Raw genomic sequence first — 13773 nt, 5'->3', positions numbered from 1 at the left:
TATTAAATTTTATAATATTTTTAAAACTATAAGAACAGAATAATATATCTCTTATATATTATCAATATACAAAAATATATTATCTCGCATCCAAAATTTTAAAAAATACTATAAAATTTAATAACTGAATATTAGACTGAAATTTGACCAATATCAAAGAATTAACCTACTTTGGTTACTTAATGGTGATTCCAAAATAAACAAAATAAAACAGTAATAAAAAGAAAATCCACGTGGCACAGAAGGACAACGCCGACATTTCTCACGTACCCAATTAGCTGTCGGTGGAGAACCAAAGCTTCCTTGCCTTCGCTCAAAGCCAGTCTGGAGTTCCCCACTTAACCCTCGAACACTTTCACCTCACCAACAACTTATCCACCGTCCGATCAAATCCCAAACATGTTCGACGCTTAACCACCTCTAAATAACAAACAAACACCACACCCACTGAAACCCAAAGCTTCAGAGAAAGACCTTCCAGCTAACAAAGAACATAAATAATTAAAATAATTAAAAATAATTCCAACTTCCATTTTCTTATAATCTCTGACTCTCACATAACACATTCTCTTCTCTCTTTGTTCTAAACAGATCCGAGACGATGGAAGTGGCAAAACGACACGTCGTTGCGTTCTTCATCGTCGTTTTGGCTATTGTTTCAGTGAACGGCGATTTAGGCGACGATTCGAAGCTGAAGGTGAAGTACAAGCATGGCAAGAAGTACTGTGATAAAGGTTGGGAATGTCAAGGATGGTCAATTTACTGTTGTAACCTCACAATCACGGATTATTTCCAAACCTACCAGTTTGAGAACTTGTTCTCCAAGAGGAACATTCCTATGGTGGCTCATGCCGCTGGATTCTGGGATTACCACTCCTTCATCACTGCTGCTGCGTTGTTTGAGCCGTTAGGGTTTGGAACCACCGGGAATAGGACCACGCAGATGAAGGAGATTGCTGCATTCCTTGGACACGTTGGTGCCAAGACCTCATGTAAGTTCTTCTCTCTCAAAATGTGATTTTTTGTAATTCACATTTGCATGTGGATCCGGAAATGCTGAAATTTCGGGAAAGGAATTTCAAACTTAAGTAGCATGTCGTGAATTCTGATTAGTACTAAACAAGAAATTGGAAAGTGGATTTTATTATTACTGTTGTTATTTTGGGATGTGCAATTGTAATGTTTGGTTTATGATTAGAACAAAAGCTAAGATTTTTCAACTTTGTGAAGTCTGTTACGTAGATCAATTACACTGTAGCCTTGTGTGGTCTAATTAGGGTGTTTGAAGGAAAACTAGAGTTAACAGTAGGTTTGTGGTGAAGAGAGTTTTAGATTTGATTAGTTTAGATTTTAGAAGAGCAATTTTGAGAGATAAATATTGTTATGTTTATTGGAATTGTAGTGGAGGAAAAAGAGATCTGAAACTTTGAAATTGTGTGTGAATCGGGTTACTTCTGTCTGGTTTGGTTTTTGTGGTGGGATTGCATGTGTTCAAGGAATGGCTGATGGCGAGCGATTTGGAATGGGATGGCGCTGAGTTTTTGTAATTCGGGGTGTTCATTTAGTGGCATCTACAGCTGCATTTTGTAGACTAGAAACCAATTAGGTTAGTTCCTCGGTCATTTGACTTGGATCTATGTTGCCGTGCTTGTATATGGTGATGTGGATGATCTACTTGTATTTTAATTTGAACATTTGTTTCAATCATCTGATTATTCTCATAATGGTGTCTCCAGGTGGTTATGGGGTGGCTACCGGAGGACCTTTGGCCTGGGGTCTTTGTTACAATCACGAAATGAGTCCAAGTCAGAAATACTGTGATGACTTCTACAAACTAACATACCCTTGTGCCCCCGGTGCTGAATACTACGGACGTGGTGCCATTCCTATTTACTGGTATTTATATTTCCTTCTTTTGGATATTGATGCCTTACTTTTCATTGACTTCCAAGTTGCTAGTCTTGAAAGTTTCTTTCTCATTCCTGAATCAATCCGATTATCATCAATCCCAAACCCCAAACTAGTCAAAAGACCGAAATCCATAAGGTTTTACTGGTATAGTGGTATCCTTGTCTAGTTTCTATCAACTGACAATCTGTGATCATGTTAAGTAAGCATGCGAAGATTTTGCTCGAGGATAAATTTCTGTTTTCTTTTAAAGATTTAACTATTTTGTGCGTATTCATTTAAATTTCTTATTGTTAGTTAACTAGATTTGCGAGGAGGAGTCTGGTCATTTTTCATTGAAGTCAGTTTAGCATAGCATGTGAAGGTTCTACTTAGTCATAATGTTAATGCAGGAACTACAACTATGGTGCTATCGGAGAAGGTATAAAGGCGGATCTACTTAACCATCCTGAATACATTGAGCAGAATGCAACCCTTGCCTTCCAGGCTGCAATCTACAGATGGATGACTCCTGTCAAGAAGGCACAACCCTCTGCCCACGACGTCTTCGTTGGCAATTGGAAGCCAACCAAGAACGACACCTTGGCGAAACGAGTTCCTGGTTTCGGAGCCACAATGAACCTTCTCTACGGAGACAGTGTTTGCGGGCAAGGTGACATTGATCCAATGAACACTATCATTTCCCATTACCTCTATTACCTTGACCTTCTTGGTGTTGGCAGAGAGCAAGCTGGGCCTAATGAGGTTCTTTCATGCGCCGAGCAGGTTCCCTTCAACCCGTCTTCCAAATCTTCATCATCTTAAATTAAAATTTATATATTTATCATTATTATTATTAGCATATGATATTGATGTGCCAATCCCTTTGAAAGTGGTTAAGTTAATAAGGGGTTCTCAAAAAGTTATTCATGGAATGCAATAATTTAAAACTCTGTGGCAGTGTGTGGATTCTTTATATAGCTTTTCCTGTTGCGTAGAAGCCAAGTCATTTGTAATATTATATACTTTGTGAAAAAATCTGTATCTGGTATATATGTACTTTATGGGCGATTTTGTTTTATACAAACTTTGGTTCATGATGTTGTAATGTAAATTTGTATGTTCAATTTTTTCCCCTTTTTTCTTGATATCTCTATTCTGAATCTTTCTGCCTGGAAGCATATTAATGTACACAAAATGTCTTAACATGGACACGTTAGACCTTACCTCTATTTTTTTTTTGGTCTTTCATTAGACCTTACCTAAAGACTACTGTATTCACATTTAACAACTACACTTACAAGAGGACCCATTTCCAGCTAAGGCTTAAAAGGCCAACAAGTAACCTTGTTAGTTGTCTTAACTCCTTGTTTTGTCTTTTTTGGCCCAATGTAGGCACATACATTGATTTAAAAAGGTATATATACTCGAACAAAAAAAAAAGGTATAAACATTTTTGTAATAATAGATGCAATTATACAAAACATGGAAAGTGTAACATAATAAAATTATGTATAGATCAAAATATCACAATTGAATGAATTGATGCTGGTATGGCTACCACTAGTTTTTTAAAGTTTTTTGTTTTTTTTTTTAACTTTTTTTAAGTAGTTTATTGAAATTGGCTTTTAAAAGATATTTTTTTTAAAAATTTATTTACAAAACATAATAAAATAAGATGCTCTAAAGAATTTTACTAAATCAAACTTTACAATCAAGTGTTATCTTTCCATAAATTCATGGAAAGCGAAAGCTGAAAATGGACAAATCTTATTAAATATATGGCAAACTAATTACACTTGTACAACGCAACCAGCAGACAGCTCGTTAATTAATTAATAATGCTAGACATGTTATTTTGTACATATATATAATAAAAAGGTGGAGTGTTTATGTACATTCATCCTCACTTAAAGGTAAAACATGATATGAGTGAGAATATTAAAAAAGGAGTCACAAAAATAATGAAACAAAATAATTGTAAACATGTCAATGTATGTCAATTCGAAATACAAGATTTTGAGTGTTAATTCATTAATGTGAGTGAGAAAAATGTCTAATCTTACTCGTTAGGGACCAATTCCAGCTACACTTAACAGACCGACAAGTAACCTTGTCTATTGTCGTACGGTCTTTTTAGCTCCATAAATGCATACTTGTTAGTTGTTAGTATGACTTTAGGATCCCATTTCCTATTTTCCACTCAATAATGATCCATTGTCTATTCCTAAATCTTAAGGCTTTAATTACAACAAAAAGATATTAGATTTGTTGTCTAAAGTTGCTTACACAAACTTTTTTTTTATAAAAAATAAGGAGATTTAAATTCGTAATTTTTGAATAAATATAAAAAAATTATGTTATTTGAGTTATAACTCATTAGTTATACAAATTTTTTTGCTTATTTAAGTGTTTGTTATCATATTTTTTAGTGTTTAATTGTCAATAAAATTAAAATAGTTAATATTTATTTTAAAAACATAAAATTAATAAATTTTAAAATATTTAAAATTTATTATAAAAGATAATTAAATAAAATCTAAATATAAAGTGATAGATACTATAAAATTGATCATATTTAGATTCTTAATTCCACTAATTATTTTTTTGTGTCCAATAAGGATGATTTACTCCAAAATAGGATGGAGAATAATTTACGAAGATATTGAGTATACCTAAAAATCACAAACAGTGATTTTGACACAATAAAAAGAATAATATTATACATCTAAGTCTTTTTATTAATTAAATCTAATCAAGTTGGTTTAACATAATAAAAATCAGTTATGATTATTATTATTATTATTCTAAATCTTATTGTTTAACTTGGTTAGACTTTGATTCATAAAAAAATTTGAATGCGTATATAAACGACTGTAAACGAGATAAGAGACGGTATGCAACACGTGTTTATCTCGTTTATACTGTAAACGAGATATATGTATTTAAAAAAAAAATACTTGAAAATAATAAAAAATATTAATAATATCAATAATCCAAACTTTTGGTATACAATTAGTACATCAAAAGGTTGATAGAAGAGATTAAAATGGATATGTTTGATTAATTTTAGTCCATTTTAAATGATAGGGATTAACATATTTACTTAAAAACCATTTGTAACTACCTATTACTATTTTTTTTTGTGAACAACCAAGAGAAAAAACAAAAAAGCAGAAAAGAAAAAGAAAAAAAATCAAGTTCTTAATAGTAAGAGAGGACAAACCATCTCTGGCGGCTGGTGCCAGAGGTGAACCTCATCAACTCTGCTACCTTTGGATCCTACTTTATCAATCGATCTGCCACGACATTAGCTTCTCTCGAGATAAGCTCAAAATGAATATTCCAATTCCTTCTTAACTTCAACTCAAAGATCAGTTGTATCACTTCTTTTTCAAAATATCAGAGTGAAATTTGCCAATCAATCACTAGCTCAAAAACTACTACGTGCGCAATCTGTCTCACAAAGAATAAGCTTAAGACCCGCCTCCCAATATTTGTACTATTGAGCCATTTTATAGAATTTCACTACTTGTGCCCGTATCTAAAATTTTGAACCTCTTAAAGTCTTACTTCTTCAATTTATGTACTTTCAAATTTCAACCCAATCGATTTTAATTTTCGTTAAACTCAATTCTTTGGTTCTTTCATCTTGAAACCGTGATCTTAGGAGACAAATTATTGTTATTATTATTTTTAAGATTAAAATCATCTGGTAATTATACACTTTGTAGATATGGTCCACTATGTTTGACTCTCTGTCCCGAGCAGTTTTTTCTTTATCACGTGTATCTAAAATAAAAAACCATTCAAACGGTGAAGATCGAGTTGAAGAATCTAGAAACTAGAGGATGCTCTTATTTTTTTTTTTAATTTATTATGGGCACACCAGAATAGAACGTTGATGAATGTATACGAAGTAGGTGGTGCATGTTTTACTGTTTTCACCTTTTCAATCATTCTGTGTATTTTATTACATATTCAGGAATAATTCAATTCAATAATGTTTTTTTTTAATTATTATTCTCTTTGAAATCAAATAACCAATGATGTTCTCTATTAACGGCTGCGTAAAGAAAGAAACCAGCACAAAATAATTGAAAATTTGCGTTATCAATCATTATGCTAGAAAATATAAATGTGTCCATCGAACTGGTAATAAAATATGAAAGTTTCATTTTCTGAAATCATGAACAAGTTAGAAAAGCAAGTAATTGGCGATTAATTTTTATGATATGGAATATACCATTAAGAATTCGTTGATAATGAAAAGAAAAAGTATGAAGAACCCATGTATATTTTATATAATGTGTACAATGTGGTTAAATTAAAATTAAAATTAAATTAGAGACAATTAATTAATTTTAAATAGTTTTTAATTTAAAATTTGAATCAAATTATGATTCCGTTAGTTATGACAATTAATTAATTTTGAGTAGTTTCTCATTTAAAATTTGAATCAAATCATGATTTTCGTTAGAATCAAATTAGGATTATCTCCCTCTCACTCGCTCCTCGATGCAAAAGTCGGTACAGTACCGCCACAGTTACCAGTCGCCACAGTTACCGACACTCTTCCGACTGGCGCCGTCGTCCGCACAGGCCACCGTACGTAGGGAGGACACGCATATTGTGTCAGTCGAGCTCGCAGCACTGTTATGTCTTGCAGCAACCCAGACGTCCAGCGTCTCCATCGCAGCCGGTTTATGTCTTCTTCATGTCGCCGGATGTTCACTTTTTCTATGAACGTGGATGGTTATTCTTGAGTATTTAGTTGTAGACGATGATTGCTGGTTATGATTTATACACGTTCACATTGGATGTTCGTTTTTGTATGATTTTAAATGTTCAATTTTTCAATTTTCGCAAATGTTTATTCTTCGAGTAATTCAACAAGGCCCAAACAGTAGCGCTGAGATGATGCGAGCGTGGAGTTCGGGGCTGCAACTCACGTCGGCGACGCTGAAAGTTGCAAGTCACATATGTTCGGCCGCGTAAGGAGTGACGGAAGTTCTTCCGGCGAGGACGTTGGCGTGGGCGTGAGGAGGCGGAGCGCGATAGTTCTGGTCGGCAGAAACGGAGGCTATACGTCGCGCAGAAACAGAGCGGTAGGATGTAGGTTGCTGCGCATACGGCGTGGAGTTCGGGGCTGCAACTCACGTCGGCGACGCTGAAAATTGCAGGTCACAGATGTTCGGCCGCGTAAAGAGTGACGGAAGTTCTTCCGGCGAGGGCGTTGGCGTGGGCGTGAGGAGGCGGAGCGCGATAGTTCTGGTCGGCAGAAACGGAGGCTATACGTCGCGCAGAAACAGAGCGGTAGGATGTAGGTTGTTGCGCATACGGTGGGATGGTGGAGAAAGGGGAATTTTCTATGGAACAAACAATGAGATTTTTTGGAGGGTAGATAATAATGGGTGATAAAAGATTAATGCGAAAGAATTTGAGATAAATTATAAGTAGATATCACAAAAAGTAACTAAAAATTAGGGATAATGATATTTAATTTACATTATTAATATATATTAAATTAAATAAACAATCCATTATACATATTGTATAGATACTTCATTGTCTCTCTAACAGGATTCAGTGAAATACAACGCTAAACTATTGAAACCGTGATAAAATATGAAAGTTTCATTTTCTTATATATATCCTTAGTTACTTCGTACTATACATATTGAATATACCATCGAAATGAAGTTTAATTACTTAAATCATCTCTACAATAACGTTATGTACGAATTTTTTTAATTTAAAATATGGTATCCACTTTCAACTTCTTTTTTTCTTTTCGGGGTGCGGGTGCCTATGTTTAAGAACAACCTTTTTTGCTTATAGGAAAAAAATATTTTAATTTAATATCATAAATATTATATTTTGTGCAATAACTAATATTTTCGATTCTTTTTAAAAAATATTTTGAAAGAAGATGACAAAAAGAATTTCTTTTCCTAAATCTTATTCCCAATTAAATGGGAAAAAAATTGGCAGCATGATTTATTTACTTTCTAAGATTGAGTTTGAGAATTTTTAGTGTAAATGATAAAATATTAAATGTTTAAAATTTGGTGAAAATTAGGTGCAGTTAACTTCATGTGAAGTTGATAACTGAGAGTCGTTAGATGAAAATTTAGTCAAATCGATCAAATTATTTAACCGCTTTCAGTTATTAACTTCACGTAAAATTAACTGCACCTGAATTTTTACCTTAAAATTTATAAAAAAAAAAACACAGAAAAAGCCTATATACAAAAAAGAATGAGAATCTTAACTTTTTAAAAGTTTAAATTTTATCGGTAATATTAAACATATAAAATTAAGTAATCGTTTTAAATTGTCTAAATTTATTTTATTTAATATTCATATATTGAGAGATACATTAAATAAATAAAAATAATAAATTTTGATCAATTTTAGTTAATATTTTTTCATTATTAAATATTTTTAAAACTCTATTTAGTAGTTATACTTTTAAGTTTTAAGAGAAAATATTCAATTTGATCTCTGAAATTATATTCGAATTTTAATTTAGTCTTTAAATTTTAATTGTCTCAATTAAATTTTAAAACTTTTAAATTTTAATCAGGTTAGTCTCTATTCTTTGTAATAGTTTTCGTCGCATAATCAATTAAAAAATTTAGGAATTAAAATTAAATTGAAGCAATTAAAATTTTAAAGACTAAACTGAAACTTAAATATAATTTCAGAAACCAAATTGAATATTTTTTCAAGTTTTAATAATAAATTTCTTAAAATTCTGATATAATTATTAGGAAGAATTAATTGATTATATCACGAGCCTCCTCTCTCCTACTTGTACAAACAATCTACGTTTGAAGCTTGTGCGTGTATACATAGTATTGCCTCGTCTAACACCAACTTATAAACTAATAAAGTAGTAATAATAATAACACTAACAATCAATCAAATATAGAATCAATTAATTAAAAGGAGTACTACTTCAAAAATGGGAATACTATATCAATTAATTAAGTATCGTATTTGAGATAAGTACAACAACTTCTGATGGCTGGTTGTGTATAATACATTGTATCTGATGGTAATATAGCATAATCATGATTATTGGTTGATTAATTGATTTGATGGTCATAGAAAGGCTAATAATCGTTTTGGTCTTTGGGTACACTCGTGTAATATTCTAGTGGTAGTAATGATTTTTATAACTAATAAATATAAAAACAATTTATCTATAAAAATTAAAGTAATTCACACTTAAAATATTAATTACCCCTTGAATGAAAAGACAGTAATTGTTATAAATTTATTAGATGAGTTATCAATATAAAAGAAATTACTCAAGATATATTTAAGTATATTTATATTTGTTATTTTACGTATTTTAAGATAAAAAATATATATATATTAAAATTTAGTTACTAAATTAGCTACTATATAATTGTGTATATTTATATTCATTAATTCACATATTTTTTTAACTAAAAATAATCTTTAAAATAAATAAAACCGTCATAATAAAATAATCAAATTAAAAATAAATAAATAATTAAATTTATTTATAATAACTATTTAACTTTTAACTTTTAGTATACATATAATATGGATTATTAAATAATTATATAAAAAAATTTACTCGTTCAAAACATTGGAAAATAAAAAATATACTGCATTTGAAACTAGCATGAAATAATCATTTTTCTCATTACGTACTGTCACTACCTAAAACAGTAAAACCCCCAGATCCATCCACACCGTCCAAGCCACGTGTCACCACCTGAAAACCGTACACATTTCACGTTCTTTATAAAATAATATTTTGAGTTTAGTTAATTATTGTTCCACGTTGTCGTTCTGATCCACTACTTTTGTTTCCATCCACACATATATATATTTTGTGTGGTTGAAAAATAAATGAAAAAAAAGAGAAAAAAAGAAAAAAAGTATAGTCACAGCTCAAAACATCAACGGCTTTCATCGAATTCACGAGACGCCGGTGACGCACCCGCGCGTGACGGTATCGTTGCTCTCAACGATTTTTCAGAGCGAGGACTCGTTTCTTCGTTTTCTCATTTCTCCGAGTTTTTTTGTTCCTAAATCTTTTCTTCTCTCATTGATTCCTCGATTTTCGTGAGGATTCGAAGGGATTCTTCACTTTTGATGCGAAGGAATTTGGAGAAATGCTGGATCGGGAAGCTTGATTCTTCTGCGGTTTCGCGATCGTCTTTATTTTTCAGCTTTGTTTTTTCGTGTGGTTTTGATTTGACGCGTTCCGCGAGCTGATTTACGCGGAGGTTACTGTTATATAGGATTGAATAGGCATTTGATTTGTGTTTTACTGATTTTTGATAAAGGAATTCGATCGAATCGGGATTTTGTTGCAATCATGACTCAGGTACTGTTTCTTATGAATCTGAATCTCTATTGCTATTTAAAAAGGTTTATTATTATGAGCTGTTTTTGAAGAAAAACTGAAAAAGAAGCTGATCTAAACAAACACACAATGGACCTTTGAATTGTGTTATTTTTCTGAAATGATGATTATCAATAAGCTGGTTTGAATGTATTCGGAGAAAGCTAATCCAAATAAGTCGTTGTGATTTGTGTTTTTTTTGTCCGAAATGATGATGACAAAGCTGATTTGACCTCAAAATATAGCTAATCCAAACAAACACTAGACCTATGATTTTTGTCTTTTCTGAAATGGTGATGATGAGAAAGCTGAAACACGCATTAGTTATGATTGTCGCAGGCTGTGGAGGTTCTAAACCGGTATGGAACGGATCTTGTTGGTGAAGCCAGGGGTTCTGATTCTGAGTGTTTGGCGGGTTTTGAGTGTTTCTTGAACATCGTGAGGGCACTGGGGATGGGGTCATGCATCTCAGAGGCTGGTGGTCACTCTCCTCCCCTTCTTCCAATCCAGCCAGACACCAATATGGATGGTGGGAAGAAGAGGAGGTTGAAGGGTTCCCCTTCCTTTGATTACAAAGTGCCTGGGAGAATGCACCTGAATGGGTCCAGCGATGTTGCATCTTTGTACTGCAAGCAAGGTAGAAAAGGGATCAACCAAGATGCTATGCTTGTTTGGGAGGTTAGTTCCATTTTTTATTAGCTTCAGTACTGCTCGTGTTTTGCGATACTTTAACATGAAATTGCCATTTATATATTTAAAATAAATGGCAATTAAGTTCTCATGTATATGACTCGGCATGAACCTAATCCTATATCAACATAACTAAATAAAAAAGTAATTACCATTCCACCGAATTCCACCGGTTTTGAAAGTGCAAAAGCTGTATATTAGAATAATAATCAAATTGAAGTAGACGGTCTAGTTTTTGTAAGTTTCAAAATTAACTATTCTTGTTTATGTATTTGATAGTTCTTTCTTTACCTTATATTAAATAAAATGTTAACTATTATCATTTTCCTTTTTGCAGAACTTCTGTTCAAAGGAGGACACCATTTTTTGTGGTGTTTTTGATGGTCATGGACCTTATGGCCATAGGGTTGCAAGGAAAGTCAGGGATTCTTTCCCTTTAAAGCTTAGTGCTCAATGGGATTTTCACCGTAAGAGTACAGATGGGCTGAGTGATCAGGGCAGTGCCGCAGGAAGTTACAAATCTGAAGAGATTGGATTTAGACTGGTTGATGAGAAACCTAGATTGACTGATCATGAGCCTGATGGAACAGATACTATCTTGACATTAAAAGAATCCTTTTTGAAGGCTTCTAAGATTATGGATAAGGAACTGAAACTGCATCCTGATATTGATTGCTTTTGCAGCGGGACTACAGCTGTTACCTTGGTTAAGCAGGTAAGCAATATAAATTATAACAATGTTCAATTGATAATACTTTAATTTGTTTTATATATAATTGTTACCCCTTATGTTTTCTAGGGCAAGGACCTTGTTATTGGAAATGTTGGGGACTCCAGAGCTATATTGGGTACCCGAGATCATGATGATAATCTTATTGCTGTTCAATTGACAATCGACCTCAAGCCAAATCTTCCAAGTATGTATCTAGTCTCTTCTGTCCCTCTCTTTCTCCTTTTCATATCTCTGTGTGTGCTCCTTATGTTATTGAGCCATGCCCACCTGAGTGGATCAAATAAATGATCCAACATTTTCTAAGTTGCAAGTTGTTTGACCCTATCTTAGCCCTTCTCTGGATCATTTAATATGCTAACAGCAGAATACTAAGCTTTGAGATATTATTTCCATTCAGAAACTTGGCTATATTCATCACACACATTTCGTTTTGCATTTTGAAATAGAATCCATTTTTAACGTGCACCTCTATAGAACAGATCCTACGTGAAGTCTAACTATCTTGTTTACAGTTTTGAAGCCTTACTTTTTCTTTTATTTTGTTGCTTTATTTATCCGGACCATCAATGTGTTTCTCTTTGGTTAACCTTTAGATGAATTTTTATGGAGTTAAAGGGGATATATACAAGACTGGTGAAACTATATCTTCAATGGATGGTTTAATAATGTGGTTACTGGGAATTTGTTATCATACATAGGTCAGTTTGGCTTATCTATGTGTGGATATTGACGTCTGATGTGGTTTTCTATTTCCTGCTTAGGGGAAGAAGAGCGAATCAGGCTTCGTAAAGGAAGGGTCTTTCCCCTTCAGAATGAACCGGATGTTGCTCGAGTTTGGCTGCCTAACTCTGATTTCCCTGGTCTTGCTATGGCAAGGGCTTTTGGAGATTTTTGCTTGAAGGACTTTGGACTGATTTCAGTTCCAGATGTGTCATATCATCGCCTTACTGAGAATGATGAATTTGTTGTATTAGCAACAGATGGGGTAAGAATGTTGGAGGCTCTTTTCTTGTGATGTACTATCTTCTAAGAACTGCACATTTGTTGAAACTGAATACCGTTCAAGATTAACATACTGGATTGAAATTGACTTAAAATAGTGTTCTCATGCTGGTATTATCGTTGAGTAATTTGCTTGAACTAAATATGGTTCATATTCGATTGCATTTAGATTCACCTCATGTTATTTCTTCCCCCTTTGGAACTGGAACTTCTAGAATGTTAACAGAAGCTTCTTATACTAACTGTTTAATAAACTCGTGTTGATTCCTTTTGGCAGATATGGGATGTTTTATCAAATGAAGAGGTTGTGGACATCGTGGCATCTGCTCCACGCCCTTCTGCGGCGCGATCACTGGTGGAGTCAGCTGTTAAAGCATGGAGGATGAAGTTCCCTTTGTGCAAGGTTGATGATTGTGCTGCAGTTTGCCTCTTCGTTGATTCAAGTTCGGACTCGGGTTCGGCATCGACCGCAGATGACTCAACACTAGAGCCACCAATTGACCAATCCGAGCAGTCTTCTCTCCTTAGCGAGAAGGGAACTGGCGTGGATGCTGAAAAACAGCAACAATAGCTTAGCTTTTGTACCATGTCTCTTCCCAAGCCTTGCTGGTTTTATTGAGAAGGTTGGGAGAATTATGCTGCAACAGTAAAAATGGGTCATTGTTTTGATGATTTTTATTTTTTGGTAGCTTTTCTGCCAATATTCTTTTCATTATTTATCTTTTCCCTTTCCTTCAACAGTATATGAGGGGAAAGAAGGGCTTCAGTATGTGTATTATATCCGGAGGAAAAAGGGTGCCGGGCTTATTTTTTTTGGTGCTGGATGTCGTTTTCCTTCTGTGTAGCTTTGCTAGATTTGGAGTTTTGTAAATCCAAGTCTCTTTGATCCTCCCCTATTATATAGTTTGTCCGTCGGCTATCTGAAATCTGCTGTCATTTTTATTTTTCGTCTTTTTTAAATTGTAGTTATAATTTTCCAGTGTAGTCAGTGTACACATGAGAACTGAAACAGAATTTGATTTGTTTGTCATGGACTTTGAATCAGGTTTCTGTTGAATTTTCTTACGCG

General features: G+C 33.4%; 2 protein-coding genes across 3 annotated transcripts; both read left to right on the top strand.

The window, feature by feature from the left end:
- The first annotated feature begins 466 nt into the window (after positions 1 to 466).
- Positions 467 to 3001, top strand: LOC107486453 (chitinase-like protein 1). The gene is made up of 3 exons (XM_016106992.3): positions 467 to 992; positions 1737 to 1896; positions 2301 to 3001. The coding sequence occupies exons 1-3, from the start codon at positions 602 to 604 to the stop codon at positions 2710 to 2712; spliced, it is 963 nt and encodes a 320-aa protein (XP_015962478.1). The 5' UTR covers positions 467 to 601; the 3' UTR covers positions 2713 to 3001.
- A 6787-nt stretch (positions 3002 to 9788) lies between these two features.
- On the top strand, positions 9789 to 13630 carry LOC107486454 (probable protein phosphatase 2C 33). 2 transcript variants are annotated; one of them, XM_016106993.3, is made up of 7 exons: positions 9789 to 9883; positions 10221 to 10261; positions 10619 to 10957; positions 11307 to 11684; positions 11769 to 11886; positions 12464 to 12687; positions 12982 to 13630. In XM_016106993.3, the coding sequence occupies exons 2-7, from the start codon at positions 10253 to 10255 to the stop codon at positions 13273 to 13275; spliced, it is 1362 nt and encodes a 453-aa protein (XP_015962479.3). In that variant the 5' UTR covers positions 9789 to 9883; positions 10221 to 10252; the 3' UTR covers positions 13276 to 13630. The 2 variants fall into 2 exon arrangements, with proteins under 2 accessions (XP_015962479.3, XP_015962480.1); XM_016106994.3 differs by having other exon boundaries at positions 9789 to 10261; positions 10604 to 10957.
- The last annotated feature ends 143 nt before the right edge of the window (positions 13631 to 13773 follow it).

The sequence above is a fragment of the Arachis duranensis genome, chromosome 4 (assembly GCF_000817695.3).
Source record: "Arachis duranensis cultivar V14167 chromosome 4, aradu.V14167.gnm2.J7QH, whole genome shotgun sequence".
In the NCBI taxonomy this organism is placed as follows: Eukaryota; Viridiplantae; Streptophyta; class Magnoliopsida; order Fabales; family Fabaceae; genus Arachis; species Arachis duranensis.
Note: the sequence above shows the minus strand (reverse complement) of the source record. Positions and strands in the feature narration are given on the sequence as shown.

Bases quoted from the DNA above. Each gene is read 5' to 3' on its own strand.
- LOC107486453 (XM_016106992.3), top strand. From the start codon at position 602: ATGGAAGTGGCAAAACGACACGTCGTTGCGTTCTTCATCGTCGTTTTG. The intron at 993-1,736 runs GTAAGTTCTTCT...TGGTGTCTCCAG, and splicing joins CGTTGGTGCCAAGACCTCAT to GTGGTTATGGGGTGGCTACC. The intron at 1,897-2,300 runs GTATTTATATTT...ATGTTAATGCAG, and splicing joins GGTGCCATTCCTATTTACTG to GAACTACAACTATGGTGCTA.
- LOC107486454 (XM_016106993.3), top strand. The intron at 10,958-11,306 runs GTTAGTTCCATT...TCCTTTTTGCAG, and splicing joins ATGCTATGCTTGTTTGGGAG to AACTTCTGTTCAAAGGAGGA. The intron at 11,887-12,463 runs GTATGTATCTAG...TTTCCTGCTTAG, and splicing joins CCTCAAGCCAAATCTTCCAA to GGGAAGAAGAGCGAATCAGG.